We start from the raw sequence: 13198 nt of genomic DNA on the forward strand, positions 1-13198 counted from the left end.
TCTTTTCTTCTCCGCCGATGCTGCCAGACCTGCTGAGTTTTTCCAGGTAATTCTGCTTTTGTTTTGTAAAAATAGTCCTTTGGTAATGCAGCTCAATGTCACCAGCGTCGTGGTGGTTATGTGATGTTACTGAACTCATGTCGGTCGTGGTTCAGTGAGCGGCATTCCCGCTGCTCTGGCAGAAGGTTGTGTGTTCGAGTCCCCGTCCGGAGAATCGAGCGCAAAATCTAGGCTGACACTTGCGGCGCAGCACTGAGGGAGTGCTGCATGGTCAGAAGCATGCCGTCTTGCTTGAGATACTAAACTGAGGCCCCGCCTGCCCCCTCAGGTGAAGAAGCGCTGGGGGAGGGGAGGGGCGGTGGGTGGGGGAGGAGTTCCCTCTGGTATCCAGGTCAATATTTATCCCTCAGCCAGCATTGTGTATACCGGATGGTCCAGTGGTTATCACATTGCTGCTCGTGAGACCTTGGCTGCTGTGTTTCCTACATTAGAGCAATGATTACACTTGTTGCAAAGAACAGTGGGACGTCTGGAGTTCATGAAAGGCGCTATGCAAATGAAAGTTATTCTTTTTTTCACTAACGCAGAGAATGTGGTGCACCATCAAATTCTACCATGACCAGTTTGAGAGCTGGAACTGAACGTATTCAAACCCCAAGAGTGGGACTTACATCCCAAACCTCTGACTCCAATAGGGCCACGATTTGAACACCTGTGAACGCTCCTGTTGTTGTTTCACAAGAGTCCTGAAATAGTGAAAGTTTTTTATTCTTTCACGGAATGTGGGCTTCGCTGGCAGGGCCGGCATTTGTTGCCCATCCCTAATTGCCCTTGAACTGAGCGGCTTGCTTGGCCATTTCAGAGGGTATTTAAGAATCAACCACGTTGCTGTGGGTCTGGAGCCACATGTAGGCCAGACCGGGTAAGGATGGCAGATTTCCCTCCCTAAAGGGCATTAGTGAACCAGAGGGGTTTTTACAACCATCGATGGAAGCTTCATGGTCACCATCACTGAGGCTAGCTTTTCAATTCCAGATTTTATTAGTTGAATTTAAATTCCACCAGCTGCCGTGGTGGGATTTGAACCCGTGTCCCCAGTGCATTAGCCTGGGTCTCTGGGTTACTAAACAAAAACAGAATTACCTGGAAAAACTCAGCAGGTCTGGCAGCATCGGTGGAGAAGAAAAGAGTTGACGTTTCGAGTCCTCATGACCCTTCCACAGAACTCTGGGTTACTTGTCCAGTGACATTACGGCTACACCACTGTCTCCCCGTGAAGCAGGTATTAATGTAAACCAAAGCGTAAATCTGTTTTGTGTCTGTGGAATATTCATATTTCCATTTTTGATGAACAGACTTTGCAAACCTGTCAGCAGAAGCTTGAGAAAGAAGTTGCGAGTTTGTTAAGCATGGTGGAAAGCCCCGGAGTTGCAAAAGGTAATCGGTGGCATTTTGCCGTGATGCTTGAACAAGGTTTTTCTTTTGTAGATATCTCTTAACACTCGAGAACAATCTTGACAGATTGTAATTCAAGGCAAGGGAGAGATAAGAAATTGAAATTCTTGGATAGAATTTTGGGTTTTTAGCGTGGAGGGGCTTGGGAAGCAGATTCATATTTTCCCCGTCTCAGGATTATTAACAACTTCCCAAAGTTGTCACGAAGCTATCATATCTTTCATAATAGGCTTATGGGTGAGAGTGTGGACAGTTCTGTCAGTGTGACTGATTTAATTAGACCAGAGACGCTGAGATTACAAGATTGAAATGATCAAAAGAGTTAGATGTAAAATGGACTTTTGAAATGGAGATGGATAAGCTAGGGTGAGGGTTCCTCAGGGTGTGAATGAAGTTTTTATTTTTAGATGAGTGAAGGGGTTGTTTGATTTTCAAAGAGATGGTGCAATGTTTACAACTAACAAGCCAAGTGCGGCAAAGCTATACCTTTATTTTTCCCCAAAGGAAAGAGGCATTATTGACAACAAGAAAGAATTTTATGTTATGGAAAAGGTAAATTTCCAAAGACATGTAGATCAATGGGATTTTACACATTAATGAGAGAGAAATATATATAAAGGAGGATGGAAGGCTATGTGGGGGTGGCCATATAACATCTGGAAAAGGCACACCGTGTGAAACAGGCTTGGGAAAAGCCCCTAGCCCCTCAAAAGAAAAAGTGCTGCTCCTGTAACTAAAGTTGTGTTAAAAGCCTCTGGAATTCCATTGTCAAGTGGGTGCTGTGGTAACCTTGCTGGATTACCTATTTAAATTTAAAATTTACTTTGGCCTATTGCTTTAAAGGGGGTGTCTAGTTTGGAGTCTGGTTAATTAGGATTTATTATAATATCAAGTAGTTGTAATCTTATGCATGTGTTTGAATTATTTTCTTTTGTTAATAAATGTTTCAAATTAATTTTTAAAGTCTCTAAAGTTGTTAGTGGACTCATTACTTCTGAATTCAGTGCCCAAACCTTCTCGTAATAAGTACACATTGCAAAACCATTGTGATAGCTTGGCCAAGTTTCCCTTGTGGATTTGGTCCACCTGGTGCTTACCGCCTGCCACATGGTAACAAAGTGGGTCTGATAGGTACAGGCCGCTTCCTGATGAACGAGGCAGGAGATTACCCAGAAACCTTCTGCAGTCCAGCAATATAGTGGGTGATGCTGGGAAATGAATGGCCTGCATCTGTCCTCTGGCTGGTAATCACAGAGCCTTTTAGAAGGCCACCATTTGAGCCATTGCACCTCTTTGCTGGCTCTTTGAAAAAAGCTACCCAATTAGTCCCACCGCCACCCCCTCCCCCCACTGCTTTTTCCAAATAGCCCTGCAATTTGTTTTTCCTTTTCAAGTATTTATCCAACTCCCTTTTGAACGTTGCTATTGAACCTGCTTCCACCGCCCTTTCAAGCAGAGCGTTCCAGATCGCCACAGCTCGCTGTGTTTTGTGAGGGAAGAAAAAGAAAATCTCATTTTGCGTGAATTGCTGCCTTTTTGCATGTTCTGCCCCTATTTATAAATGCTAGGGTCCAGGGTGATTTTTAACACCCTTCCCATCCTGCCCTGCCACCTTCGCACTTGATTTTTCTTAAATGTGTTAGAAGCCGTTCTAAAAATGGATTAAAACACTGACCTAAAATCTTAAGCCCCTGAATGGAAATCCTCCTTTAATATGGAGCAGGATAACCTAATTACAGACTAATCTTGAAGTCAAAGCCATGTGCTCAACCCATGCTGTTCGTGCTTCACCATTGGAGACACTTAGAACTGACGCTGTCATCTCTCAGGCTGTTTTTGGGGATTAATAATTTCAAATGTCGATCAGGCTTATTTCCCACTGATGGGCTTCTGGGATTCCATTTTCGATTGAAGATGTTTCTCCTGGTAAATCTTTTTCTGTTCCCACTGAATAAGTCATAGAATCAATAGTGACAGCACAGAAGGAGTCTATTCGGCCCATCGAGCCTGTGCTCACTCTCTGCGACAGCAGCTCAGCTAGTTCCACTTCCCTACCATTTTCCCCCATCAGGTGCTTATCCAATTCTCTTTTTGAAACCCACGACTAAACCTGCCTCCACCACTCTCTCAGTGCATTCATATCCTAACCACTTGCTGCATAAATAAAAAATATCATCATCTCTTTAGCTTATTCGCCAATCTCCTTAAATCAGTGCCCTCTGGCTCTCAGCCCTTCTGACAATGGGAATAGTTTCTCTCTGTCTACTCTGTCCAGACCCCACATGTTTTGAAAAAGGTGCTAATGACGGGCGTCAGGTAGATAATGTAGTTGAGAATCAGGATCAATATAGAAAGTGCCAAGGGGAATTGACAAAGCAAATTGGAGAAGCAAAAAGAGAGTATAAGAAGAGACTGGCAGGCAACATAAAAGACAATCCAAAAGCCTTCTATAGGCATATGAATAGTAAAAGGGAGGAATGGGGCTGATTAGGGACTAAAAGGGGAATTTATGCAGAGAGGCATTGTATTAAATAAATGCTTTGCTTCTGCCTTTCCAAGGGAAAAGATGCTGCTCAGGTCATGGTAAAAGAGGCGGTAGTTCAGACCCTTGATTGTTTTATGACCAATGCAGTTGGTAAAGCTGAATTATTTAAAAATCCCAGAGGGAAAATTTAAACAACTGTCATAACCTATAATTTTAAGTGTTAATGTTTGAGATGCGACTCTAAATGCAGGAATCAGACCACCTGTTCTTGAGGTTTTACATTAAACTAGTTGAAACATTTTATTTACACAAGTTGAATATGGCTACAAATTACTAGATTCATAACTTTTAGCAAATTCCCAAACTAATCTCCATTAAGGCAACAGCAACCCATAGACTTAACCAAACACCAGGCAAAGAATTTTCACCTTACAAATTCAAAATGAGGTTCTTTTCACTTTGGTTCCTGTGGGGGCTTGCAGCTGCCTTTTGATCTTACATTGCCTCTGCCTGCACACAAAAATCTACTGGAGTTATATTCAACACCGCTCATTGAATATAAATTCTCATTGTATCACCAGCCTCTTTCAACTCCACCTCTTGTAACAATAAAACCCCTTTCATAGTACCAACTTTATTAGCAATATAAACATATTGCTTGGTCTCTGCTAGCTAGGTGTAGTTTTCACCCCATTTCTTGAATGCTCTATTCGAAAAATGCAAATGCACGCTATCTCTCTTACATCTCAAAACTAGTACCCATCAAAGCACCCAGACTAGCTGGCTTTAATCCAAATAAGACACAACCACAGACTAAACCTCTATTTTAAAAGAAAAATATTTTCTAATATTATATACATTAATAAATTCATGACAATTGGTCGATGATGAGGAGGTATCAGATAGGATGCCTGTGCTTCAAGTGGATAAAGCACTGGGACAGAATAAGATGCATCCAAGGCTACTGGTGGGAGGTGAGCCTGGAAAATACAGAGGCACTGGCCAGAATTTTCCAGTCTTCCTTAGACTCAGGGGTGGTGCCAGAGAACTGGAGAATTGCAAATATTACACCTTTGTTCAAAATAAAGGGTGTAAAGATAAGCCCAGCAACTACAGGCCAGTCAGTTTAACCTTGGTAGTGCGGAAACGTCTAGAAACCATAATTCAGGACAAAATTAATAGCCACTCAGACAAATGTGGGTTAATTAAGGAAAGCCAGCATGGATCTCTTAAAGGCAAATTGCGTTTAATTAACCTGCTTGAGTTTTTTGAAGAGGTAACACAGAGGGTTGATGAGGGCAGTGCTGTTGATGTGGTGTATATGGATTTCCAAAAGGCATTTGATACAGTGCCACAAACAGGCTTGTGAGTAAAGTTGTAGCTCATGGTATAAAAGGGACAGGAACAACATAGATACAAAATTGGCTGAGTGACAGGAAACATGGAGTAGTGGTGAATGGTTGCTTCTCAAGCTGGAAGAAGATTTGTTGTGGAGTTCCCCAGATGTCAGTGTTGGAAATCTAGCTCTTCTTGATATATATTAATGACCTAGACCTTGGTTTACAGGGCACAATTTCAAAGTTTGCAGTTGACACAAAACTTGGAAATGTTATAATCTATGAGGAGGATAGTGTAGAACTTCAAAAGGGCACAGATAGGTCAGTGGAATGGGTGGATAGGTGGCAGATGAAATTCAATGCGGAGAAATGTGAAGTGCTTCATTTTGGCAGGAAGAACATGGAGACATAATATAAAATGGTACAGCTCTTGGGTGGGTACAGGAGCAGAGGGACCAGGGTGTTAATATGCACAAGTCATTGAAGGTGGCAGGGTAGGTTGAAAGTGCGATGAATAAAGCATACAGTATTCTGGGCTTTATAAATAGGGGAATAGAGTATGAAGATAGGGAAGTTATGATAAGCTTGTTACATCATTGCTAGAGGCACTATGTAAATGCAAATTTTGTTGGATAACAAAGCTGAGTACAGTTGCATTGGATGTCAGCATTCACGGAATAATTTTTTAACCTTTGTTGGTTTGCTGCAGGATTACCACCACGTGTGTTACAGAAGGTGAAAGATGTAGCTGAATCATCCAGAATCGCATGTATTACACTCAGCAACTGTGTTCTATTCATCTCAAAACAAGAAGCGGTTTGTATTATTCATGTTGTATCTAATTTATCTTGTGATGAACTGTTAAGCAACACTCTTTACCTTTTATAGAGTCATACAGCATAGAGGGAGGCTATTCGGCCCACTGTGCCTGTGCCGGCTCTTTGGAAGCTTTGTCCCATTTCCATCTTGCACCATTCCCATAGTCCTGCCATCCTTTTCCTTTTCAGCTAAAGGGAATTCAGAGAAATGCCTTCATCCAAAGAGTCATAAAAGTTTCAAACCTGCACCATCATTCCATAGGATCCTGGATGATTTGTTACATCAGCTGCACCTTGCCGCACTAACCCCATTGGTTTTAATCATTCACGGGATGCGGGTATCGCTGGCTGGGACAGCATTTAGTGCCCATCCCTAGTTGCCCCTTGAGAAGGTGGTGGTGAGCTGCCTTCTTGAGCCGCTGCAGTCCCTGTGGTGTAGGTACACCCACAGTGCTGTTAGGGAGGGAGTTCCAGGATTTTGACCCAGCGACAGTGAAGGAATGGCCAATATATTTCCAAGTCAGGATGGTGAGTGACTTGGAGGGGAACTTGCAGGTGGTGGTGTTCCCCATGTGTCTGCTGTCCTTGTCCTTCTAGATGGCAGTGGCCGTGGGTTTGGAAGGTGCTGTCGAAGGAGCCCTGGTGAGTTTTTGCAATGTATTTGTAGATGGTACGCACACTGCTGCTACTGTGCGTCGGTGGTGGAGGGAGTGAATGTTTGTGGATGTGGTGCCAATCAAGTGGGCTGCTTTGTCCTGGATGGTGTCAAGCTTCTTGAGTGTTGTGGGAGCTGCACTCATCCAGGCAAGTGGGGAGTATTCCATCGCACTCTTGACTTGTACTTTGTAGATGGTGGACAGACTTTGGGGAGTCAGGAGGTGAGTTATTCTAAATTATATACAGAGTTCCCAGCCTCTGACTTCTCCTGTAGCCACATTATTTATATGGCTAGCCCATATCCCTGAATTTCCCAAAATCCATCGATCTCAGGCTTGGATATATTCAACAGTTGAACACCTGCAGCTCTCTGGGTTAAAGAATTCCACAGAATCATCGCTCTCTGAAGGAATTTCTCCTCAACCCAGTCCTCAATGGCTGACCCCTTATCCTGACACTGACACATAATATCCTGATATCACTTTATGTGGCTCAGTGTGATTTTTTTTTTTTTGCTTTTTAATTGCTCCTCTCAGCTCCGTGGTGGGACTTCAGCAAACCCCCCTCCCCCTCTCCCCTCCCCCCTCTTCCCCTCTCCCCTCTTCCCTCTTCCCCCCTCTCCCCCTCCCCCTCTCCCCTCTCCCCTCCCCTCTCCCCTCTTCCCCCTCTCCCCCTCCCCTCTCCCCTCTCTCTCCCCTTCCCTCACCCTCCCCCCTCTCTCCCCTCTCCCCTCCCCCTCTCCCCCCTCTCCCTCTTCCCCCCTCTCCCCCTCCCCCTCTCCCCTCTCCTCTCCCCCTTCCCCTCCCCCCTTTCCCCTCTCCCCTCTCCCCTCTCCCCTCCCCCCTCTCCCCTCTCCCCTCTCCCCTCTCCCCCCTCTCCCCTCTTCCCCCCTCTCCCCCTCCCCCTCTCCCCTCTCCTCTCCCCCTTCCCCTCTCCCCTCCCCCTCTCCCCTCTCCCCTCCCCCTCTCCCCTCTCCCTCTCCCCTCTCCCCCTCCCCCTCCCCCCTCCCCCTCCCCCTCCCCCTCCCCTCTCCCCTCTCCCCCTCTCCCCTCTCCCCCTCTCCCCTCTCCCCTCCCCCTCTCCCCCTCTCCCCTCTCCCCCTCTCCCCTCTCCCCTCTCCCCTCCCCCCTCTCCCCTCTCCCCTCTCCCCCTCTCCCCTCTCCCCTCTCCCCTCTCCCTCTCCCCTCTCCCCTCTCCCCTCTCCCCCTCTCCCCTCTCCCTCCCCCTCTCCCCTCTCCCCTCTCCCCTCTCCCCCCTCTCCCCTCTCCCCTCTCCCCCTCCCCCTCTCCCCCTTCCCCTCTCCCCTCTCCCCCTCTCCCCCTCCCCCTCTCCCCCCTCCCCCCTCTCCCTCTCTCCCTCTCTCCCCTCTCCCCTCTCCCCTCTCCCCTCTCCCTCTCCCCTCTCCCCTCTCCCCTCTTCCCCCCTCTCCCCCTCCCCCTCTCCCCCTTCCCCCTCTCCCCCTTCCCCCTCTCCCCTCTCCCCTCTCCCCTCTCCCCTCTTCCCCCTCTCCCCCTCCCCCTCTCCCCTTCCCCCTCTCCCCTCTCCCCCTCTCCCCCTCCCCCTCTCTCCTCTCCCCCTCTCGCCTCTCCCCCTCTCTCCACTCTCCTCTCTCCTCTCCCCTCTCCCCCTCTCCCCCTCTCCCTCTCCCATCTCCCCCCTCCCCTCTCCCCTCTCCCTCTCCCCTCTTCCCCCCTCTCCCCTCTCCCCTCTCCCCTCTCCCCTCTCCCCTCTCCCCTCTCTCCTCTCCCCTCTTCCCCCCTCTCCCCTCCCCCTCTCCCCCTCTCCCCCCTCCCCCCCTCTCCCCCCTCTCCCCTCCCCCCCTCTCCCCCCTCTCCCCCCTCCCCCCTCTCCCCCCTCTCCCCCCTCTCCCCCCTCTCCCCTCTCCCCTCTCCCCCTCTCCCCCTCTCCCCTCTCCCCTCTCCCCTCTCCCCCTTCCCCCTCTCCCCCCCCCCTCTCCCCTCTCTCCCCTCTCTCCCCTCTCTCCCCTCTCTCCCCTCTCTCCCCTCTCTCCCCTCTCTCCCCTCTCTCCCCTCTCTCCCCTCTCTCCCCTCTCTCCCCTCTCTCCCCTCTCTCCCCTCTCTCCCCTCTCTCCCCTCTCTCCCCTCTCTCCCCTCTCTCCCCTCTCTCCCCTCTCTCCCCTCTCTCCCCTCTCTCCCCTCTCCCACTGTTCCCTTTCCACCCCTCCTGCACTCCACGGATTCGGTGACACCTGAAATCAAGGGGAAGGTTGAATTCTGCAGTTTAGAAGCGCAGGATAGAGGCGAGGGAACAGGAAGTTAAGCTGTGTTCAGCAGCCTTCCAACAATTTACATCTCTGCACTGCCTTAAGCAGCAAAACCGTCGTGGAGCAGATGGGAAAACCTGTCAGTTTACTTCTACAGCTGAGGATTACAGTGCAACCTGTTACAGGCACTTCGAGGAACAGGCAGCAGCTCTCCATTTATTTTCCTCCCAGCTTCCTTATTTCCTTAATGGTCACTGCCTATGCTGCTGGAATAAAAATATCTGTAGATTGGGGAGTACTTTACCCAGCTCACAGAGACCACTCTCCTTTAGACCGAGGCATTCCGTCTCAGAGGTAGAGGGGTTTCTCTGCTGATTTGCATGCTGGGTAAATAGCCCTCCATGACGCCCAAACTGTCTCTTTGAGAAAACCCTCTGCCACCTTGCGCTGATCTGTGTGTCCTGTGTATTAAGTTGTCGAAGGTACTTGGCTTCATTGAAGGCTGCGCCTAGTACGTGATTTGCGGGTGCCGGTGCTTTCAGAGTGCCCCTCGTATCTTTTACCTTTTCAGTTATTTTGGTATCTCAATTCTTTTGCAGGTGTGGGTTTATTCAGATTTCACTGCAGCTTCTTCTGGAAGCACTTGCTCGTGAGGTTTTGCGGGGGATTGGCTCTCCTCTGATTTGTAAATAATGCGCAGTCGTGCACTTCCACTAGTGAAAAGCTTATAGTGGATGCTAGGGCCAGTCATGGATGAGGAGGAGAGCCAGCGGTGCGATGGTAACGTCACTGGACTAGGGAACCCGAGGCGCAGGCTATTGCTGTGAGGACGTGGGTTCAAATCCCAGTTAATAAATCTGGAACTTAAGAAAAAAAAGCTCGTCTCGGTAACAGTGACCGTTGTCGATTGTAATGAAAACCCATCTGGTTCGCTAATGCCATTTGTCGTCCTAATGCCGAAACCTGCCATCTTCACCTGACCTGGCCTGTGTGTGACTCCAGCCCCACAGCAATGTGATTGACTGACTGTTAAATGCCCTCTGCATTGGCCAAGCAAGCCGCTCGATTGTATTCAACCACTACGAAGGAATGAAACCAGGCAGATCACTTGACATCGACCGAGACCCTCCCCCACTCCAGCTCACATCCCCCTGTCCCACCTCAACCCCCCCCGCTCACTATGTACAACTAAACAAAGTCGTTTTAATGGTTATGAACTTGCTATTTTTTTTTTGAAAAAAACCTTCAATAGCTTCTAAAATTTTCCCCCTCCTGCTCCAGAGGTTTAGCTCCATTTCTGTTCTACACGTTTGAATGGGTTAAAGAGGATGAAGCTTCCTTTATTCCACTGATCTCATTATCCTTCCCATTCCATCTGTGCCTTGCTCCCTGTCACCATTCACTCCAGTTTAACTGGCACTGCAGGCGCAATATTTAATAACCATTAAACAAAACTAACACGAGTCTGTTGATAAGGCTGCCTGTTTGTGTCCCCAGGTTAACACGAGTGCCTGAGCAGGCTGCATTGTTTTGCCAGTCTCAAGGGCACTGAGGCAGCTAATCTATTGGCCTCAGTATACTGGGTTACTAGGTCAGTTCGAGCCTCCTGTTGCTGATTGCTAGGCATCAATCGCTGTTGAATCACCTGTGAGCATGTTGGACAAGGACAAAATCTGACTCGCCTGTAATACCTCTGCAGCGGAGTGACCTACGAGCAGATTCTGCTTCTGCGCACACGTGAACATTGTTCAGTCAACAACCTTGTAACAGTACATCAGCGAGGAAATCTTTACCTTCTGGAGGGAGGGGAGGAGCGAGGATTTGCAGAAACAGAACACCTTACTCCATCTGCAATTGAGAACAGAAAATGCTGGAAATCTCCGGGCAGTACCTGCGGAGAGGGAAACCGAGTTAACGTTTCAGGTTTGCAACCTTTTGCATAACTGAGAAAAGTTAGGCACGTAATAGGTTTTGAACATGTGAAAGGGGGAGAGTGGGAGGCGCTGTTCCCCCAGGTTTATGTTGAGTTTCATTGGAACAGCTGAAGACCGAGATCCAAGTGTGAGAGCAAGGTGGAGAATTCAAATGGCAGGTGATCAGAAACTCAGACTCAGAATTTTCACCTTCACTTACAGGTAATTAGCAGTGAAGAAAGGTAGCACTTAAATGAAGAGTCCTTTAAAACCTTATCCCTGCTAGAAGCCTTACCAATTCACACGAGTTTATTTGGAATGTCAAATTTTCCTCCCTCATCAAGATAAGTAGACTTTCTCCATGTTCCTGGTGGGAGCCACGTTCAATCCTGATAATCGAAGAGTGTGTGTGCATGGCCAGCATTTATTGCCCATCCCTAACTGCCCTTATTCAGAGGGCATTTAAGAGTCAACTACATTGCTGTGGGTCTGGAGTCACATGTAGGCCAGACCGGGTAAGATTGGCAGATTTCCTTCCCTAAAGAACAGTAGTGAACCAGATGGTTTCGTGGTCATCATTAGACTTTTTAATTCCAGATTTTTATTGAATTCAAATTCATCTGCCATGGTGGGATTCGAACCCTGGTCCCCAGAGCATTACCCTGGGTCACTGGATTACTAGTCCAGCGACAATCCCTGTGTGTGTGTGTGTCCCTGTGCCTGTGTGTCCCTGTCCCTGACCCTGCGTGTGTCCCTGTCCCTGTGTGTGTGCGTGTGTCCCTGTCCCTGTGTGTGTGCGTGTGTCCCTGTCCCTGTGTGTGTGCGTGTGTCCCTGTCCCTGTGTGTGTGCGTGTGTCCCTGTCCCTGTGTGTGTGCGTGTGTCCCTGTCCCTGTGTGTGTCCCTGTGTGTGTGTGCGTGTGTGTGTGTGTGTGTTACTTGTAGGCTGTGTGAACATAGCATTCAATTTGTGTTGTACATTTCAGCATCAGAAACAATTAAATTAATTTATTTCAGTTTTTGTTACTAGCTTTTCAGCAATGATTGAAAGTAAATTTTAATGTAGCGATTTTTTTTTAAATAATGAAGCCATCTTGAACCATTGCTAAATTACCTCAATTTTTCCCATTCTATTGACTTGCTAACAGAAGAGTGAGGGTTCTGTTTTCATAACCTTGTCTAAGGAAAGAGCTTTGAACATTCCAGGCATGAGTCTGCAACAGTTCTTGAGTCCTTGTTCATCGAAATGTTTCCTTCCGATGATTTGAGAAGTTGTGCCTTTAGATAAAAATCATTACTGTTTAATTGAAGAGATAACGCGTTAAGTTTAAAAGTCATATTTGAATCGTTCAGATTGAACAGCTTTATGAACCTAATCGTTAATTGAGAAAGGGTGTTACATTCGAGTTTTTGCTACGAAGTGTGATGGTGGGTTCCAGTGCAGGTTGTGGGAAATTTTGAAACTTAGATATTTAATCTTTTAAAACACTTCTACTATTTAAGTGGTTAAGTTAGGATCAGTAAGAATTCTCATTCACTCTGATCCAGATTTTAATGTGACTCGTCCAGTAGTGAATTGAACGATTGTGATCGGAGCTGGTCTGCCTCTTGAGTTAGCTGTTTCTTACTTATATCTCTGCTAGCCACTTCCCAAAAAGTGTAACTGGAGCTAATATATAAGACAGTGTACTGAGGGGAGGGGGGCAGGGACAGATAGAATGGCTGGCATTTTGCTAAAGTCATGGAGAAAGACTTGATAAAGGGTATTGCCTCACCTGGACTTTTAGTGCAAGAACCCATTGCTACTCTTAGTAACGGTTCACCATGTTGTTAGGATTATTTTTACAATATAGCATATTGCTGTGCAGTAATGTCTATGATATTAAGGGGAATTGATAGAGAGAAATTATTTCCAATAGTTGGAGAGACTAGGTCTGGTATGGGGGGGCATTGGTGGGGGGTGTGGGTGTGGAGCAGAATCTAAAAGTTACAGACGGACTTTTCAGGGGTAAAATTAGGAAACACTTCGATACAGAAAGGTTGGTATATGTTTGGAAATCTCTTCCATTAATGGCAACTGATGCTAAATCAGTTATTAATTTTAAAATTGAGACGGATAGATTTACGTATTAAGGGAGGGGGTTCCAGGATTTTGACCCAGCGACATTGAAGGAACGGCGATATATTTCCAAGTCAGGATAGTGAGTGGCTTGGAGCGGAACTTCTAGGTGGATGATGTTCCCATGTATCTGCTTCCCTTGTCATAGAGTCATAGAGTTTTACAGCATGGAAAGAGGCCCTTTGGCCTATC

At 47.2% G+C, this 13198-nt stretch overlaps 1 protein-coding gene across 3 annotated transcripts in view; it reads left to right on the top strand.

Annotated features, from left to right (window-relative positions):
* The window catches only part of osbpl1a (oxysterol binding protein-like 1A), a 250691-nt gene that overhangs the window by 92036 nt on the left and 145457 nt on the right, over positions 1 to 13198 (top strand). For all 3 annotated transcript variants that reach the window (XM_041190183.1, XM_041190185.1, XM_041190184.1), the window contains exons 14-15: positions 1356 to 1437; positions 5987 to 6093. In XM_041190183.1, coding sequence (XP_041046117.1) covers positions 1356 to 1437; positions 5987 to 6093 — 189 coding nt within the window. The remainder of the gene's footprint in view (positions 1 to 1355; positions 1438 to 5986; positions 6094 to 13198) is intronic.

This window comes from Carcharodon carcharias, chromosome 6 (assembly GCF_017639515.1).
Source record: "Carcharodon carcharias isolate sCarCar2 chromosome 6, sCarCar2.pri, whole genome shotgun sequence".
Classification (NCBI taxonomy): domain Eukaryota; kingdom Metazoa; phylum Chordata; class Chondrichthyes; order Lamniformes; family Lamnidae; genus Carcharodon; species Carcharodon carcharias.